Raw genomic sequence first — 20,198 nt, forward strand, 5'->3', positions numbered from 1 at the left:
TGTCTCTTGTTGTTGTCATGAAAGTGACAAATACTTTATGAACATTAATTTATAATGAACCTAAAACTTTATGTTTTTATGACCTCGCCTAAAAGTAAATATGTGTGTTGTACATGTTTTCATTACTTGCACATAAACAATGTAAATGTGTTTGTGAAGGTTAATTGTAATACCGCCTTGTTTACAAACTTGGAAAATAAGGTAATTTTGAGGTTCGAAGCGTCGGTCTAAAGATTAAAAACGCGCACGGTAAGCCTTAACCGACCATACAGCCCTCTGATAAAGAAATAAAATGGAGACTATTATTTGTTTTCTAGATATATAAATTAATCAAATAATTTACCACGTTATAGGTACATCACTAGTAAAAGTGTAGTAGAGTTTAGATATATTCAAGTATGAAGAAATATAAGAAGAATATATTCGAGTATCAAGAAGTATCGAGTTATGCAACACCTGGATATGACGTCGAACTGTAACATTTATAAACGATTAGCTGAAATACTATATTTAGGTCGCTGAGGGTTTTGTTTACATGATATTTTCAACAGTAAAATGGAATAATTTATAATTTACTGCGATTCGGAACGATACAGCGTCAACATCAACCCCTAGAATAGAGATTCTTATAAAGAAAAAATTGGTGACAGTTATTTGTTTTCTAGTATAAATAGACTAATTAAATTACTACGTTGTGCACATTGCGGTTTACAAGCGTGTGTTGAAGATTTCTTTTACAATAGTATTATACACAGTAAAAATGGAATCATTTAACTTGCAATGAATACTTTGGTCATTAAAGTTTATAAAGTAATGAATCAATAAATACAGGCAAGTTTATACAATAAAAATTGATTTTTCTTTGAGCTTAAAACTCTAGAATTTCTCGTCTGAAAAAATAAAGGTTCATTTGAGACATCTGGCGAAAAACTTAAAAGTCATACTTGGGTTCATTTGCAGCATAAAGCAACTATGAGTACAGTAAAAACCCACGAGTAAGAACCTAACATTTAAGAACCTGAAAATTTTCCAATTAGATACCATTTTATAAGAACCTATTTAGCTTCAAATTTGGAAACAGGTTCTTACTTTCTTAAATTGATTAAAATGTTTGTTTTGGGAAATCAAGTTTGGACAGAGCATTACTGTACACGTAAATCATGTCATATTCTAAAATTGAGAACCTATCAAGAACCTAATTAGCCTAAATTTGTGTTAAAACCCCTTTATGTAAGAACCTGTTTATGCTAACCTAAAAAATAATAGGTTCTTACTCGCGGGTTTTTACTGTATTGCTAACCCCCCTCGGTGAGATAGGAATCCTAAGGTTTCCAGTTTTCTCATCCGGCAATAGGCTAGCTTGCCCCAACAGTTCGCTGGCACCCATTCACACTCTTAATTGGAAAAAGGCATTTATCCATGAACACAATACAATGATCCTAGCCAGCGATCAAACTCGGATGGATCGATCCGGAGTCCAATGCGCTAAAGAGGCGCTTCATTCTCTCGATATTGATTCGTCATAAAATTTCTAGGCTTTGATTGGCCCAGGAAGAATGAGCGCAAAATTTCAGCTTTTGCAATGGATAAGTTCGCTTGTGTTATACCTCTTTGTATGCCATAGATAATTCAAACTAGTAAGGACCTGATTACATGACGAATTTCAGCCCGGGCTAAACACTTTTAAAGTTGAAAAATTATCATGGCCGCCATTTTCTTTCGTCGAAAACCACCACTGCGCATCCGCAAGCTCACTTTCAGCCCGGGCTGAAATTGAAAACGCGATTACATGAGGTTTTTCAGCCCGTTTGTCCGGACTGAGATTTCCAGCCCGGTTTCAAAAACCGGGCAAGAAATTTCAGCCCGAGCTGTAATTCGGCCCGGGATGAAACTTTCTTCATGTAATCAAAGACGTGTTTTTAAGAAGATTTGTTTTGGAAGCCGGGCTGAAATCTCAGCCCGGCAAATCAGGCTGAAATTCGCCATGTAATCAGGTCCTAAAAAGAGGAGGCATTACCTACCATTACCAACGATTGTGATAAGGATAAACGTGCTCTTAAACTGAGAGTTTTATTCCATTCAATTTCACAAAAACCATCTAATATTTTACCTTGGACATAAAGGCGAAAAAATTTCGGTTTTCATTGAGAGAACTACAACATAACCATTGATTTGGCCTCAGGGATTGAATTTTGATGACGACAAAATTCTTATGTTTTAAGAAAATGGTATTGTTTTGTTAAAAGTGCAATGTTAGTGCACTGGATGTTTTCAGGAGTGACGCACACACGACGTTTCGACCTCGTGCGTTTTCAAACTATGCCCTTATGTCTTAGAAAAATCACTTTAAAAACTAATTACAGTTTACTGTCTCTTCTCAAATTCATTAAGTATCTTTGGTGCATGTGTACTTGGCGCATCTATCGTTAAGCGAAGGTACTTAGTCATGATATTTTCGCTCCGCTTTCAGCAAAATACAGCAATGTCAACATAAAGGAATCTCTTTAAGTTTTATTAGTCATCAAATTGTTAAACAGCAAAAAATTCTGGAGCATATATTTTTTATTAAACGTTTTTCAACACTTTATCCAAGAGGTACGATATCCATTGTTAGTTTTAGAATCTCACTATTTCTAACACGCTAACGAAAGCAAATATAGCTCGAGAAAGGAAGGCGCAACTGTTTGAGGACGCAATGATTAGGGGGAAATTGAAATTTTAACAGTTACAGTAATACATGTACGTCAGCACACATTATGAAGTATCAGCTCTGCTAACTGTGTATTTATTTTACTATTACTGTGCTGTATTTTTGTTATCAACGGAATGTCTAATAAGAGGAGGTATTGAGAAACAGCCGAAGCCGAAGGCCAACTCAAACTGAGGTTTGTTTCGTACTTTAAAGTTTTACTTAAACCTTGTTCGCGTTCAACATAGAATACCAGCTAAAAATTGTTATTTAGTTTTTTCATGAAGTGAAATATGATGCACTTGAATTTTTGACTAAAAATGATCAAATTGAAACATTTGTATTCGAAACGCCAAAGCTTAGAAAAGTGAAAATTAGACAAACACACTAACAAAATACAAAAGGGCGTAGTTTCGGAAATAACTTTAATTTGTCTCTTGTTGTTGTCATGAAAGTGACAAATACTTTATGAACATTAATTTATAATGAACCTAAAACTTTATGTTTTTATGACCTCGCCTAAAAGTAAATATGTGTGTTGTACATGTTTTCATTACTTGCACATAAACAATGTAAATGTGTTTGTGAAGGTTAATTGTAATACCGCCTTGTTTACAAACTTGGAAAATAAGGTAATTTTGAGGTTCGAAGCGTCGGTCTAAAGATTAAAAACGCGCACGGTAAGCCTTAACCGACCATACAGCCCTCTGATAAAGAAATAAAAGGGAGACTATTATTTGTTTTCTAGATATATAAATTAATCAAATAATTTACCACGTTATAGGTACATCACTAGTAAAAGTGTAGTAGAGTTTAGATATATTCAAGTATGAAGAAATATAAGAAGAATATATTCGAGTATCAAGAAGTATCGAGTTATGCAACATTAGCTGAAATATTATATTTAGGTCGCTGAGGGTTTTGTTTACATGATATTTTCAACAGTAAAATGGAATAATTTATAATTTACTGCGATTCGGAACGATACAGCGTCAACATCAACCCCTAGAATAGAGATTCTTATAAAGAAAAAATTGGTGACAGTTATTTGTTTTCTAGTATAAATAGACTAATTAATTTACTACGTTGTGCACATTGCGGTTTACAAGCGTGTGTTGAAGATTTCTTTTACAATAGTATTATATACAGTAAAAATGGAATCATTTAACTTGCAATGAATACTTTGGTCATTAAAGTTTATAAAGTAATGAATCAATAAATACAGGCAAGTTTATACAATAAAAATTGATTTTTCTTTGAGCTTAAAACTCTAGAATTTCTCGTCTGAAAAAATAAAGGTTCATTTGAGACATCTGGCGAAAAACTTAAAAGTCATACTTGGGTTCATTTGCAGCATAAAGCAACTATGAGTACAGTAAAAACCCACGAGTAAGAACCTAACATTTAAGAACCTGAAAATTTTCCAATTAGATACCATTTTATAAGAACCTATTTAGCTTCAAATTTGGAAACAGGTTCTTATTTTCTTAAATTGATTAAAATGTTTGCTTTTGGGAAATCAAGTTTGGACAGAGCATTACTGTACACGTAAATCATGTCATATTCTAAAATTGAGAACCTATCAAGAACCTAATTAGCCTAAATTTGTGTTAAAACCCCTTTATGTAAGAACCTGTTTATGCTAACCTAAAAAATAATAGGTTCTTACTCGCGGGTTTTTACTGTATTGCTAACCCCCCCCCCCTCGGTGAGATAGGAATCCTAAGGTTTCCAGTTTTCTCATCCGGCAATAGGCTAGCTTGCCCCAACAGTTCGCTGGCACCCATTCACACTCTTAATTGGAAAAAGGCATTTATCCATGAACACAATACAATGATCCTAGCCAGCGATCAAACTCGGATGGATCGATCCGGAGTCCAATGCGCTAAAGAGGCGCTTCATTCTCTCGATATTGATTCGTCATAAAATTTCTAGGCTTTGATTGGCCCAGGAAGAATGAGCGCAAAATTTCAGCTTTTGCAATGGATAAGTTCGCTTGTGTTATACCTCTTTGTATGCCATAGATAATTCAAACTAGTAAGGGCCTGATTACATGACGAATTTCAGCCCGGGCTAAACACTTTTAAAGTTGAAAAATTATCATGGCCGCCATTTTCTTTCGTCGAAAACCACCACTGCGCATCCGCAAGCTCACTTTCAGCCCGGGCTGAAATTGAAAACGCGATTACATGAGGTTTTTCAGCCCGTTTGTCCGGACTGAGATTTCCAGCCCGGTTTCAAAAACCGGGCAAGAAATTTCAGCCCGAGCTGTAATTCGGCCCGGGATGAAACTTTCTTCATGTAATCAAAGGGCTGAAATCTCAGCCCGGCAAATCAGGCTGAAATTCGCCATGTAATCAGGTCCTAAAAAGAGGAGGTATTACCTACCATTACCAACGATTGTGATAAGGATAAACGTGCTCTTATACTGAGAGTTTTATTCCATTCAATTTCACAAAAACCATCTGATATTTTACCTTGGACATAAAGGCGAAAAAATTTCGGTTTTTATTGAGAGAACTACAACATAACCATTGATTTGGCCTCAGGGATTGAATTTTGATGACGACAAAATTCTTATGTTTTAAGAAAATGGTATTGTTTTGTTAAAAGTGCAATGTTAGTGCACTGGATGTTATCAGGAGTGACGCACACACGACGTTTCGACCTCGTGCGTTTTCAAACTATGCCCTTATGTCTTAGAAAAATCACTTTAAAAACTAATTACAGTTTACTGTCTCTTCTCAAATTCATTAAGTATTTTGGTGCATGTGTACTTGGCGCATCTATCGTTAAGCGAAGGTACTTAGTCATGATATTTTCGCTCCGCTTTCAGCAAAATACAGCAATGTCAACATAAAGGAATCTCTTTAAGTTTTATTAGTCATCAAATTGTTAAACAGCAAAAAATTCTGGAGCATATATTTTTTATTAAACGTTTTTCAACACTTTATCCAAGAGGTACGATATCCATTGTTAGTTTTAGAATCTCACTATTTCTATCACGCAAACGAAAGCAAATATAGCTCGAGAAAGGAAGGCGCAACTGTTTGAGGACGCAATGACTAGGGGGAAATTGAAATTTTAACAGTTACAGTAATACATGTACGTCAGCACACATAATGAAGTATCAGCTCTGCTAACTGTGTATTGATTTTACTATTACTGTGCTGCATTTTTGTTATCAACGGAATGTCTAATAAGAGGAGGTATTGAGAAACATTTTAAATAAAAACTACGAACAACGTTTGCCATCCTCATGACAATAGCCTGCGCCACAGACGAAACTAAACCCTTGGTTAAGCTACTAGCCGGGGTTAGATTACGTCTGCGACGCAGGCCATTATGACAAATGGCGAAACGTTGTTCTTTGCAAACAACGTCTGCCTTATGCGGTTCAATATGACTGCACCGTTTTCATTTGAGTGTTTAAATTAAATGACTAATAATCTTTTCTCGTTCCCCTTGCGGGCATGGGCGAACGGTAAAGAAATAAAAGATAAATAATATGACGGTACTGCTGACGAAAATATTTCAGCTTTTGATAGCTTTTATGAAACCTAAACTCAAAGAACACTAAAGCAAATAATTTTTGTCAAAAAAGAATACCAGTTGATGCTTCACTCGCATAGTAACAGGTTTGATGGTTAACAACGTTAAAACCCCACGTTTTACCGAAACATTGGTTTCCTCCCTTCGAAGGCTGATAGATGGGATCAAGGGGTTCTATGTTGTAAGATGCAATTGCTATAAGTCGACAGTGCGATTCTTTGCAAGCTGTGCCTCCTCGTTAAAAATGACAAATTTGTATTTTTGACTTTTTGAATTTAATTGATTCGGTTTTCTTTAATATTAAATGATATGTCTGTTTGACCAGCTTTTTCGCGTAAGAAAAACAGCTATCTTTTATATAGAGATCATTTAACTGTTATTCTTTTTATCGCCGTCAAATGAAAGCTTTTTTATTCCGTTATCTTTGTATCTTATCAAAAAATACGATACGCGATACGTTTGTCAGAAAATAATAGAAAAAAGTATTTATAGGCTGTTTCATATTAAATACATTCGGTGTCACAGAACTAGATACAGACAGATCTTTTTCAAAATGGCTTATAGCAGGGTACTCGGCATTATAGGAGTAACTGCGTCAGAAATGTCCATTTAAAAAAAATGGAACAATTCTGTCAGTTACTTTGTGGCAACACCAAAAAAGAACAGATTGGTGTTTGCTCCTTTGTTCCTTTGTAATGATTACTTTTCACTGACGACCTGTGCACAAAACGTTAACTGTGTCCGACATATGACTAAGCAAAAGTAAAAATGTTTCCGTGTGAAATTTAACTGAAAAACAACAATTCCTTTGAAATCATGGGGATTGGTCAAACGAGATTCATGGCTTGGGTCCAATGAAGTAACCATTGGTCAATGCCCTTCGGAGAAGGCATGACTGTATAAAAGATCTAAACAGCACATATTTTAATGCAGCCTCTTTACCTATTTAAATACAGTATTCATTTATTTCTTTTTTTCCTCTTTACATTTACAAGTTTTCCTTTTCACTAACAACTTTCTTAATACTCCTTGTTGACATTTTACTTCCTGGTACCTAGAAATAAAGCAGAAATAGTTAACACTGTAAATAAGTTTTGTTTCTTGTAATATTTTTATATTTTTTATATATATAATGGCAATTTGATGATTCCAGCATGTTAAGCAAGGATAGGGCTTCTTTCGAATAACTTGGTCTTGAATTTTGCAAAGTAGGCAATCAAAATTACTGACACCTGTAGCAGATATCAAGGTGGCGATTTTTGCTTGCAGTGATTGGTACGTAACTGTCATTAATGTGTTAATTTACCGTCATTAGCATAAGCGAGCGACTGACCCTTGCCAAACTCGCAGTCTGAGGTGCTAGGGAAGCATTAATTTAGTATCGAACAATGGAGGATATGTTTAATAGGTCAGCAACTAACAGTTGGACTGAAAGTTCGGGATTTCTATCGACTTTGGCCATCAAACCTCGAGCTCGCAGTCTAATTATTAACAGAAAATTTCTCTATTGTTTAAGAAGCAAAAAGTCTGTTTGTGTCTGTCTGTTGAGTGTTTTTGTGAGGCATACATACAGAAGCGGTGAGGGAGGCGCAGTGGCCTAGTGGTTAGCGCGCCGGACTCCGGATCAAGCGGTCCAGGTTCGAGACCTGGCCGGGGCATAGCGTTGTGTTCTTGGGCAAGTCTCATAGTGCCTCTCTTCACCCAGATGTATAAATGGGTACCGGCGAATTTACTGCTGGGGGTAACCCTGCGATGGACTAACATCCCATCTAGGGGGGAGTAGAAATACTACTAGCCGCTTAATGCTACATAAACCGGGATAAGCTCCGGCCTGATGAACCACTTGGCTCGTATGCAGGCTTTACCTACTTTTACCATACATGTATACAGACTTGTTTATAAAATGCGAAAAGTGGAATTAAAGTTATATGCTCAATTGTATGCGATGCTGTCTTGGTTCGTGATACACACTTGGTGGTACTAAATATTTTCCTTTGCACTACTATTTTTCTGTGAAAATAACTTCTACGGACAAACCTCTTTAATAACACCGGTAGACTTGAAATCGTTTAGTAGGCTTCATTTTCGCTTTCCACATCCATATCTGCTACAAGGAGGCTCAGCTAGCTTCTGCTCTCTTTTACGTTGTAATTGACGAATCTTAGTTGCCAGGAAACCATTCGGGACTGCGTCTTTGCGAACAAACATCTCTCTTTTACCGCAGCCATATCTCGTACAAGGTGGCCATGGATATCGATTTCCGATGCCACGTTTCATAGCAAATGTTTTAGGTGCACGGGGTAAAGGATCATCGGCTTGTCTTATGACTTGATCTGCAATATGAATGAAGGATTGTAATACTCAAAGCACTTTTATTTCTCTACGTGAATAGAATTCAAGAAAAGCTTCCGTAGCTTGAGTGAATAAAGCGGTCGTAAACACACCTTATAAACCGGCTTATATAACAAAGGATAAAAAAAGTTGCTTTTTTAATTAAGCAGAAAAATTTTAAATGAGGATTTGACATGAAGCACAAAACTTTTTTTTCATATTTTTTCTAATTTGTGATTTTAGCTTAAAAGCTTGTCTGATTCGCCGCGGCTCAGTGGCTATGAATTTGTGTCATAATTAACGACTAGGAATATGGCTTCTTCCCATTTAACAAAATTCTTTGCCCCACATGGCCGATTTCTACTCGGCTGTATAATATTTTAGGGCCCCTGAATCTTAGATGAAAGCGAAATTATTATTCAGCCGTGATAAATCTGATATATCTAAGGCCCCCTTTTTAGTTATATATAATTATAACGAACAAAGGATATCAATGAAAAACCACCAATGTTCACACGCACTCCATGTTTGTTAAATCAAATTTGAAGCAAAAAATCAAATTAAAGCTTCATTGGTTATTGTTTTCTTTTTTATAGAAAATACACAATTGTTTGAATCCAAAAGTATACGTACAGAGTACAGCTTGGAAATTGAATGAGCTGTCAATATTGTTTAGAGAAAACAGGCTTTAATTCATCCTTTTGTTCGCAAAGACTTGCCAACATGATGAAGCATTTAAAACTGTGTCTTTAAAGTTCGTTGGAAACATTGCAATTCCACCCTTTTTTAATGTTATTTTCAGCCAAGTGATGTTATAGATACATTTATACATGCTTTTTTATGATTTTCTATTTTTAGCTTTATAATATAACTTTACCTATTGTTTTGAACGATCATAAAAGTACATCATTTTTAACTTTCCCCACCTTCGTACATGTCTGCATCTGAATTTCCAATAAATGTCTGCTCCTTTGTAGTTATCTGCACTGTTTCCGTCATTCACAAAAGCTAATCCATTTGAAAAAATGTTAAAGAGCAAAAGATAGGTGATAAATAGCATAAACGAAGAAATTGACGCCATTGAGAGGGCAGCAAGACAATTGTTCAGGGAAGTAACTTTAGCTTTGGATCATCTTTATACCCATTTATGTAGTAAGGCGTATCCGGTTACCTTTAAGAATGATTATTTGTCTATTCGCCGCTGTTTAAGAACCTTTTGTTCCTCGATGTTTCAATGAATCGTGATAAAACTCGAGCGGTTATGGGGCTACTTTCGGTTTTATCACAAAGAAAACATTTAACAATAGCTTATTTGTTGTTAACTTGGTATTAATAAAACTTGTGAATGCAGGAAAGTGAAAGCTTTCGGTAAATGCTAAATGAATAGAGGATGACAGTCGAGGAAGGAGTTGTTACAATTAACGTAAATATTAATTTTTAACAAAGAAACTTAAAATAAGCACGCTATGCCGGCGTGTCAAGTAAATAAGAGCAAAGTAAATAAGTTCAAAGTCTTGTAACTCATTAAAAAATTACACTGACTTAAATTAGCATTTTAAACTGTTTGCAAGTTTTTCTTTTTTACCACACTTGACAGCAGGGGCCAAATCTTAACCTTTAACATTAGTGAAAAGTTTTCACATTTTATTTTAGAGTTGTAAAAACTTCATGAAACTTTCTTAAATGAATCATTCGATTTGCTTCGGATTTTTTCGTGATTGGTGTGGGCTGCAGCGCTTCCTGATGGCTTTGTTACTGGGGAATAAAAATGCGGATAAGTTACAATCAATTAACAATTCCAAATTTTAAAGTGACAAATCACACGTTGGCTGACGTAATTTGGCTCTACTGCAACACTTTTTTACCCCGAAATAGTGACTCGACTTTTAACTGCAGCAGTTACCATTTAAGTAACACCATTCACTTTTATGCCAATGCTGTCAAAGAAGGAAAATATTATCAAATGGATTTAATCTAAAAGTCATCCCCGAAGTACGATATATTGACTTTCTAGAAAGCACGTACTCGTTGTATTAATTGAACCAGAAACGCAATTTCCAATTTTTTTCGACGGGCAAGCCACATCCGTATTTTATTTTTGTTCCTTTATTCTGAGTTAATACATGTGTCAAAGGCACAAAAAAAGGAAATTATATTTTTAACTCTTTGGCAAGCGGGATCTTTTAAGGTTATTTCAAATTTCCTCGGTCAAAAGATAATACAATTTGGAAATTGGAAGAAGTATCAGTTTAGCATTTTACAGTGATAAACTAATTACTTTATCTGTTTTGTCTTCAACAAAAAATTAAAGTAACCATGTTTAAGCCTTCGGAAGTTATGGATAAAGAGACTAGACTGAGAGACCAGACGTGAAATTCGATATTTTATCGTTATTTGCTTAGTAAAGCTACAGTTAAAAAGTAATAATTATAAAGAAAATAGACAGACTCGCATAGTTGCAGAACATTTGATTTATTTTGTACCTCTATATGTTTCCATTTTCAAAATATCTGTATAGATTAAGTTATACTCTTTATAGCTATCAATGAATTAATGCGAGACGAAACATCCATTATAATCGATAATATAATGCGATAGCTAGCGATTAAAACCAATTGAAGCTTTATATAAATAGTACTTCATGTTTGCTGGTCATTGACGTGATTTCTTATTTTAATGATTGTCGCGTCCTCTCTCGTTTGTCAAGACGTATTTAAGTCAGAGATTAAAGCGTCTTTGATTTGTTCCAATCCCGATAGAATAAGACAAAAACATCATCCATTATTACAATTACATTTAGTTTTTTTATTTCAAAGCCTCGTGGAGCAATACCTTTTGCTAAAATGAAAGTTAGACTTAAGTCTTCTTGAGGGCTTTCGTGAAGATAATGATATGGAAAATAAAATTAAAGTTTTTCTACTTTTACAAAGATTAGAAAATAGAAGCATCGTTCGCGCCTATTTTCAATTTTTGTTTTAAATCTTTGTAAGCTGTCAGATAAACCTGCACATTTTAATTTTTAAGCCAAAATTCATTCATAGTGCACGAAGTACCGTTAAATGAAAAAAACCTTAAAGCTATTGATTGGTTATGCTCTTGGATTTATTTTGTATGTCACTGTTAAAAAAAGAAGCAAATTTGAAGAAGTTATACCACAGAGGCGAAGAGGAAACGTCGTTTAATTGTTCGTGTGATTCTCAATTTTACGCCGTTAAATATGCCTGGATTGTTTCGGAAAAAAATTCTTCCAACAGGCGTAAAAGTTGCTACCTGCAGCACACAGCTCGCGCGTGGAAGCTCTGTCATGTATCTGTGGGTTGGATCTTTATTTATCTTTGCGAAAGAACTCGGAACTTATTTTTCAAGCAGTTTTTGTCACAGATTAAAAAGTATCTTACTCACTTTTAGACAAAGCCTAACAATTATCATCAATATGAGTTATGGTTTTACGTAAGTAAGTAATCTCTCTATTTATACACGATCAAAATAAATGCTAAGAAACTTGCGGGGTCGTGTATTCTAAATTATCTACGTAACAACAACTTTATTTTACATATATTTTAAAAAGGTACACACGTGGATTAAAGGTTTAATTAACTATAGCGCAAAACTATCACAATAATGATTCGATACAGTCGTTTTGAAAAGCAAAATATGTTAAATAGAAATGAATAAAAGCTGAGAAGCGTTTAAAATTGGAATGAGCGATTAAAATGCAAAGGAAACATAATGGTTACATTGTGCGTTTGATGTAATCCGGCGTACGCGAGTAGCAATAAAAAACATCTACGTTGTTTGAAATTATGAGAGATGATGCTAAAGAAGCGAGTACAGAAATCTTGAAACGCTTTTTCGCCGATAGCATACGCCTAATATTAATACATTTTCCCGCGTCCCAAACTTGAAAGGGCAAAGCGGTGTTTAAAAATAAACTTTTGCGCTCTTTCAAATGTCCCATTTACAGGTAAATAGAGCTTTTTAAAAGATTTATTTACCTGTAAAAAGGACAAAAGATTTAAAGAGCAAGAATAAATAACTCATGAATTTAAGGCATATTTTTATACTGTAAAGATCAACGCACTGTACATTGGTTTAGCAAGAAGGCGACGAAAGAAAAATCACCATTCATCTAGAGGAAAAGGCTTCGATAATTGCCGTAAGCTGAATTCTAAAATCTAGCAGATAAAAAGAGCTAACACAGTATCCTAACCAAAAATTTTATTAGGGGATCTCCACAGCATCCCGAAGAGCCGCAGAGCGGAGCCCCATACGGCCATACCCATAGAAAATCCACAAAAATAGGGAAATCATGAACTCGAGTTTTCATGGTCATCACGGCTTGCGGCATGGCTCGCGGGCATGGCTCGGGCATGGCTCCGCAAATTAGATTTACCCTAACCTCTTTGATACTGGGCAACCACGTTATGGTGAATTGACAGCTGTCAGTACAAGCTGTCCACTGACCAGTATCACGAGACCATATCGAGGAGTATAACTATAACTCATCGAGGAAACGTGTTTTTATAAAGTTGACCGCTGACCGTAAAATTGTTTTCTATTGGATCGCGAGCTCAAGACTATTTTTTTTGTCTATGGTCAGTGAATTCAGACATTTACGTAAAGGGTGAAATAAATTACCGGGGAGCTCCGCTTTTAGGCTTGGCTAAATCTATTTAATATTAATGAGCTGCCAAGATAAATCGATACCTTATGAACAACTTCTCAATATTGACAACAGTCAACTTCATTGCCAGTCGATAATGCTAATTCTTTATGGCAATAATGGCACTGCTTATAAAAAAGTTTTTTTTTTAATTTTCGAAACTCAGCCTGATTTTAATCTTAAATGGAAAAAACTCAAAAGCAAAACTTGGAATAGCATACCGGAAAAATAGTGAGAAATTCAGAACATTTTTTTGGTTTCAAAAAGGCTGCTGTAGTCAATCATACATGCTAGCTGTAAGCTTTTTTACATTATTTTTTATAAAAATAGGTAATGAAAGAATATGTCAAAACCGTCAAATGATGTGTTGTAATGGAGCTATCTCACCAAATTTAATTATAAATGGGACATTTTCTACTTTGTATTAAACTTTGAGAAAGCAATGAATCGATGCCTCGGATGTTTTGTTTTTCTGAACTTTTATCGAAATGGTCTACTTGAGGTTATTAATGTAGCTGCGTTCATTTAACGGCAAAAACTGAAAGTGCAACTTGAATAAACTACTTCAATAACTGGAGGCTTTCAACAGCTTGTTTTCTAAACACTAGTTTTGTTTTATTTTTTAGAAATGTTTATGTTATAGAAATTTAAATAATGTCAAGGAAAAAGCGTTCAGAGTTCGTTGTGAAACAAAGTATTCCCGGCAGCAGCAGTTTCTATCATTTTAAAGTATCTAAATAATATGGCTAAATTATCTACAAAATAAAATGGCCTATTTCAAAGAAATTAATGAAAAAACAATGTTTTATTTCTTCAAAAGAACACGAATTCCGCTGTCGCGAATTCCGCTAAAAACAGATCGTTATACTCGCCAATACTGAGGGCGACTTGGTGCAAGTCTAATCATTTGACTGACTCATGGATTAACTGGATTCAGTTTTGTTTGATAATTTCCCACTAACGAAAAACTAATTATTATTGTGTAATGTGTATAGAATCAGTTTTGCTTTTAACGCTTGTTTACATTGTCTTTACGCGAGCTAATATTTACGATTTCACCACTTTTTAAATTACCAAATGGCAATATTGTGGGCAGGTGTATAAGTTCGCCTGTTCATTTTTTTTCCCTAGCCTTTCAATTGTCTTTTAGTGATTTAAAAAATAATTGTAAAAAAGAACTGAACCCCTTTTGTAAAACCAACCTGTAAAGGTATGAAATGTGTGCTCGTTAAGTTGAATTCCCTGACGCCCGTTAGCCTCACGCATTGATTAAAGAAACAGAAAAAAAAAAACACACCAAAACTTTCATATCTCTTGGTCATACAAAAATTTTCTTCACTCCTCTACATGTTTTAAATTTGCACAATATCTTTGGTAGCATAAAGTCTTTCTCTTAATATTTTTTTACTTTTAAGCCCAAAAAACCAGAGCTGAAAAAAATGCGAATAAACGTTGCATCATACGTACATGTTAGATTGACATTTGTATTGGACCTATTGCTGACAATAGTTTAACTTTCCTTGTCTGTTGTAAAAAGCTAACTACAAGCATCTTATATTTATTATGACTCTTGCCTCGCCTTTTTATAATAATTCTTCTCATTTGTTAATTTGTTATTGGCAACAATGTAAAGCAATGCATAAATAAAAAACGTGTATTTTTTGGACAAGATAAAACCTTTTGTATTTACGCTAACTACTTTGGGGTAATTTTTTTAAGGGTTTAAGGACGCGATAATAATTTCAGTTTTTTTATGATCCTTCTTTAATTAGCAGATATTTTGAATGTGCAGTAAATGAATGTGACTCACATCAGGGTGATTATTTTTAATAACAATTTTATGTAAAGCATGTTGGAATTTTGTGGACTAGAAAAGGAAGCATTTTGGACCCGACATTTTTTGTTTTATTTTCTTCTAGTTTTTCGTTGCTAAAAAATTCAGAGAAACCTAAGATGCTGGCAAGATGCTAATAAAATGTACCGGAAGATCTGACGTTACTGAGCGAATTCAAACAAAAAAACGTTACATCAAAAAGCCGAGGTTGTTATATCATTGTCGAGTATGCACTTTAACAGCTAAAAATAGCTTTCATTTTGAGTAAAACTGACTTTTTCGTAAAGCACTCGAAAGATCATCAGAGCCTTCAAAAGGAAATGATTGCTAAGAATCTTTTGCATACACAAAATTCGTACTTTCGCTACAGTATTTCCTTTCATTTCTTAGGCCATCGCCTCTAAATTCATCTGTTATTTGAGTTATTATGTAAATGTGAGAAGTTATTTTGAATGTAGTCTTAGAACAAAACCGCAACAACTAAGTTTAACGTCTCAACTTTTAATCGGCATATCTAGATCATACACTGCATATGCTGAATCGATGCTACGCAATTACATATTTTTTTTATCTATCCCATCATCGCAAGACCTCTGTTAATTTACGTTTGGTTTATTCTTCGTATTCAGCGCCTTTCACTGTTCAACTCTACAACCCATCCGTGCAGCAGCATCACACAACTGACGTTTGGTTAGAAAACAATTTTCCTCTTCCTCTATCCTACGAAGAAAGAATGGGAAGAACAAAATTCAAATAAAATTGTATTGATAGTCAAACTTGTATTTCTATTTAAAGGGACTATGTCACGGATTTTACCAGATTTTTGGACAGCCAAAATTTATGTAAGAAACCTAAAAATAATAGTCCATTTTTATTTTTAATCAATTAGGGCACTGAAACTGTTTACAAGCTTGTTTGGCTGCGGATGGCTACGATGGAAGTGGATTTCAACTTGAAAAAGTAAGGCTAAAAAATTAAAATCGTTTTCAAGTTCTTTTCCGCGCGTCATCAAAAGATCGATATTTATAGCCGAAGTTCATTTCTATTCGCAAATTAAGGTTATATTTTCCTTTAGAGTTCAAAGATAATGTTTTTATGGGTTTTGTTGCCTACCACTAATTAATATTTCAGAGCAGTTTATATTTAGGCCAAAAATCGGCGATATCCCCTTGAAGTTGTTCCTGTAAGCTCACTTTATTGTAAAGGTGAATGTCTACCGAAAAACGATAAGCGAGCAAAAATCTTAAACGTTGTCAATATCTCACTATCACAATTGCGTAAGGTTAGCTCTAGGTCAATTTAACGGACTTACCATCAGGATTTTCTTCTTACCATTACACCATTTTGCCCCATTTGGGCAACTCTGAGTAGGTCCAGTTCCAAAAGCATCAGATTTGGTTACAAATGACACCAGGACGAGGACTACGCATGCCAGGATAGGAAACAACTTGGCTGCCATTTTTCGAGCAATTCCTTTCTTCTTTGCAAATCGGACTAAAGTTCGGTTGTTGTTCTGGCCGTGAAACGGCCCGGATTTTATAGGCAACTACCATTAGCGATCAAACGAACTCAGTTGACATTTTGTCTCAGAAAAGCTCTTGAACAAAGTTAATGCAGCTCTATTTATAATTTGCAAAATGCGAAACAGTGAAGAAGTATAATGAATGTGGTATTACTATGCACTTAAGTTTTACATAAGTTCAGGGTTCTAATTCGTTATTGTCAGCAATGAAACTTACGCATAAATTACAAAGTGCCTTTTAGTTCCTTTCTTTTGACACGACAAGATCTTTAATTTTCTGTTAACGTTTACTCATCTCGGACTTTATTTCGAAGAAATTCTGATATAATTTAGCGTTGCTGGTTTTCTTAGTTTAATATTTCAGGAGACAACTGAAAAAATTTACAAAGATATTGTTGGGGATTAAAAGGGACTGTGTCGCGGCTGGGTTGTGTTTATTTTATAGTTTTTTTTTTGCCAAATACTCACCAATAAACCTAATGTTGGCAAAGAAATTTTTTATCGATCTAATAAGTGACAAAAACATAGGTTCATTGCAACCAATTTTGTCTCCAGGGCGTTATAATTTAAAGTTACAAGCAAACGAGATTAACTGTTCAGCCCAACAATATTTCAATAACCCATATCGCAATCCATTTCAATCTTCGTCGCCTTAGGCCAACCGTTCCTTCACTGTTTAAAGATGGTTATTTTATATTTTCAATGAATTTGATGGTCATTACCCATGCCTAAATTTAGCTAAAATCCGTGACACAGTCCCTTTATAAAGCTTGATGCCGATTGACAGACAAAGCGAACAAAATATTAGGGGCGGTTAAAACGTGTTTACTAAATAAATAATTAATTGGAATATCTTGCCTGGAGGCAATAATAAACTACTAATTAAAGCGTATTTCTCTGATCTTGTAAATGTGATGGCAGATATATACATTCTAAAATTCTTTTTTTTTTTTCATGCTGATCATGACATGATTTCAATTCGGCCATTGTACTTTTATAAAGCAAGAATGTACCTGAAATAGCCAGCTTTAGTGGACGAGTGGATAACTTTGCACTTACTGAGCAGCTGGATTTAGGTTTCTTTTAAAACTTTTTCGAACAAAATGCGTGTTAAAATTGACCTCTCGTTCACTTGAGTTGCCATTTAATCACAGATGCATTAACGCTTTTCTAGAACAACTGTCAGCATCAAAGAAAGGAATTACTGAATCTGTCACACATTGTTTATCCGGTTTCCATTACGAGCAAAATGTCTACCAACTCATAAATAATTATTGGTTCAAGAAAGTACAAAGTACCACTATGATCAAATTTTCGATTTCCATTTTTTTTTTTACATTTTCGTGTACAATAAGACTTTCTTACTCACCTTGCCAATTTTTAATCCATTACGAACATTAGAAGTCATTTTATTTTAACTTTTATTTCCGATAATTTAAGGCCGCCATTAAACAACCTTGTTCCAAGGCTTGGTTGCGAATAGGGAGAAAATGACGTCAAAGCCCAAAAATACCTCACGGGTTGAAATTAGAATAACAATCAGAATTGAAAATTGCACGAAAAACAAGTCCAAAGTTTTTGTTTCTTTTCGCGTGATTTTCAATACATATTTTTATTATAATTTCAACCCGTGAGGTATTTTGGAGCCTTTGACGTCATTTTCTCCCTATTCGCAACTAAGCCTTGGAACAAGGTTGTTTAATGGCGGCCGTAAATTATCGGAAATAAACCTTAAAATAAAACGACTTCTGATGTTCGTAATGGATTAAAAATTGGCAAGGTGAGTAAGAAAGTCTTATTGTACACGAAAATGTAAAAAAATGGAAATCGAAAATTTGATCATAGTGGCACTTTAACTGGCAATTTATTATTGCTTTCAACTTAGAGGAAGTGAAACACATTCTTAACTGTTGTCATAATGTTCGCTAAAACAGGTAAAAATATTATTTACAAGGCTAAAAAGTTAGAAAATTTCAAAAAGAAACCAAACTTTATATTAACTTAACTTTATATTTCAGTCGGTATTTCATCTTATCAGCAAGTTTAAATCCCTATCGCCAGCTTTGTAAATTTTCCTCAAACGCAAGATATACCTAAAATATATTATATGTGTCTTTTAAAAATATTTCGCATAATAAATAAGTGCTGAACATTTCATTTCGCGTAAGATTCATTACTATCAATCAAAATTTAAGACCCCTTTTAAATGCAGAGAACAAAGTGAATGTTGACAGCATTTTTGTATTATGACTCTTCAACGAAAATTATAAACTTTCTACATTCAACTTTGTTCAACAGCTTTCTTGGACAAAAAGACATCTGAGTTCGTTCAATGGCTAATGGCAGTTTCCTATTTATCCTATTTAATCCAAGCCGTTTCGAATCCGTAAAGAAGCATTTTAGAACAACGACAGAAGTCAAGTCAATCAACAAAGAAGAAAGGATTTGCTTCAAACAAAACGTCAGAAAATGGTTTTCTACCAAATGTCAGTTGTGTCAGTGCTACTTAACGCATGGCCTGTGTAAACAAGCAATAAGTGATCCTATGTGTTACTTCAAACAAACAGAAATTACATGTAACTAAAGTGCTTTTAGCGATGATGGAAAATTAAAGAATATTTAAGTATACATTTTTTTCGAAATTCTTTCTATTTTTTGTTATACATATCGTTTTTGCAAACAATTTATTTTGTCTTTCCAGGCCCTGCAAACAATTTTTCCAATATTTTTTCATCTCCCCCCCCCCCCCTCCAAAAAAATAATGGTCCGTCCCTAAGTGAGTGATGATACGCGTCATCTATATGTTGGTTCAAAAAAGTAATATATGATAATACAAATGCGGCCTTACACACGAAGACTGAAAAAAAATTTTTCAGCCGAGCGGGAGTCGAACCCACGACTCGTTCCAGTGCAATGCCACCACTGAGCTATCAAAGCCACATGAGAGCGGTCGTATAGGTAATCCTTTATGGTGGACATGATACCGGCAAAGAAGTCCAGCAGAGAAGAAAATTTGATCAATGCGGCCACACAGACAAAAGCGAGGACCCGACCCACCCCCACTGAGCCAAGCCGAGGCAAAAAGAAGAGAAAACTCGGCACAAAGACTAATCAGGCTCGAGGGAGACCCGACCTGCGTTGCCAGTGCAATGCTCACCACTAGCTATCAAGCACGAGAGCGAGGTTCGGTACGCCAAGAGAAAAAGGGAAGAAAAAACATCGCCACACAGAGACCTGAAAAAAAATCAGCTCGGGTCGAACCCGACCTTTGCGTTGCCAGTGCAGCTCTACCACTAGCTATCAAAGCCACAGAGAGCGTCTAGGTATCCCTAGGGACAGATACTCGGCCCAAGTATATGTGAAATAAATGAAGTGTGTCCAGCAGAAAGAAAATATATATGATATACAATGCGGCCACACAGAAGACGAAAAAAATTTCAGGCCTGAGCGGGAGTCGAACCCACGACTTCGTTGCCAGTGCAATGCTCTACCATGAGCTATCAAAGCCACATGAGAGCGGTCGTATATGGGTAATCCCATGTGGACAGATACCGGCCCAAGTATATGTGAAATAAATGAATTGTGTCCAGCAGTAGCAATGAAATAT

General features: G+C 35.0%; 1 protein-coding gene and 1 long non-coding RNA gene across 3 annotated transcripts in view; one reads left to right on the forward strand and one right to left on the reverse strand.

The window, feature by feature from the left end:
* The window catches only part of LOC144652962 (uncharacterized), a 124,928-nt gene that overhangs the window by 11,739 nt on the left and 92,991 nt on the right, over positions 1-20,198 (forward strand). The gene's annotated exons all lie outside the window — the stretch shown is intronic.
* On the reverse strand, positions 7,186-9,857 carry LOC144654823 (uncharacterized). 2 transcript variants are annotated; one of them, XM_078515044.1, is made up of 4 exons: positions 9,744-9,857; positions 9,499-9,580; positions 8,279-8,574; positions 7,186-7,295 (listed from the first exon to the last, which is right to left on the reverse strand). In XM_078515044.1, exons 2-3 carry the CDS (start codon positions 9,569-9,571, stop codon positions 8,321-8,323), a joined length of 327 nt encoding a protein of 108 aa, XP_078371170.1. In that variant the 5' UTR covers positions 9,572-9,580; positions 9,744-9,857; the 3' UTR covers positions 7,186-7,295; positions 8,279-8,320. The 2 variants fall into 2 exon arrangements, with proteins under 2 accessions (XP_078371170.1, XP_078371169.1); XM_078515043.1 differs by lacking the exon at positions 9,744-9,857 and having other exon boundaries at positions 9,499-9,701.

The sequence above is a fragment of the Oculina patagonica genome, chromosome 5 (genome assembly GCF_052425735.1).
Source record: "Oculina patagonica isolate OP01 chromosome 5, crgOcupat, whole genome shotgun sequence".
Lineage (NCBI taxonomy): Eukaryota > Metazoa > Cnidaria > Anthozoa > Scleractinia > Oculinidae > Oculina > Oculina patagonica.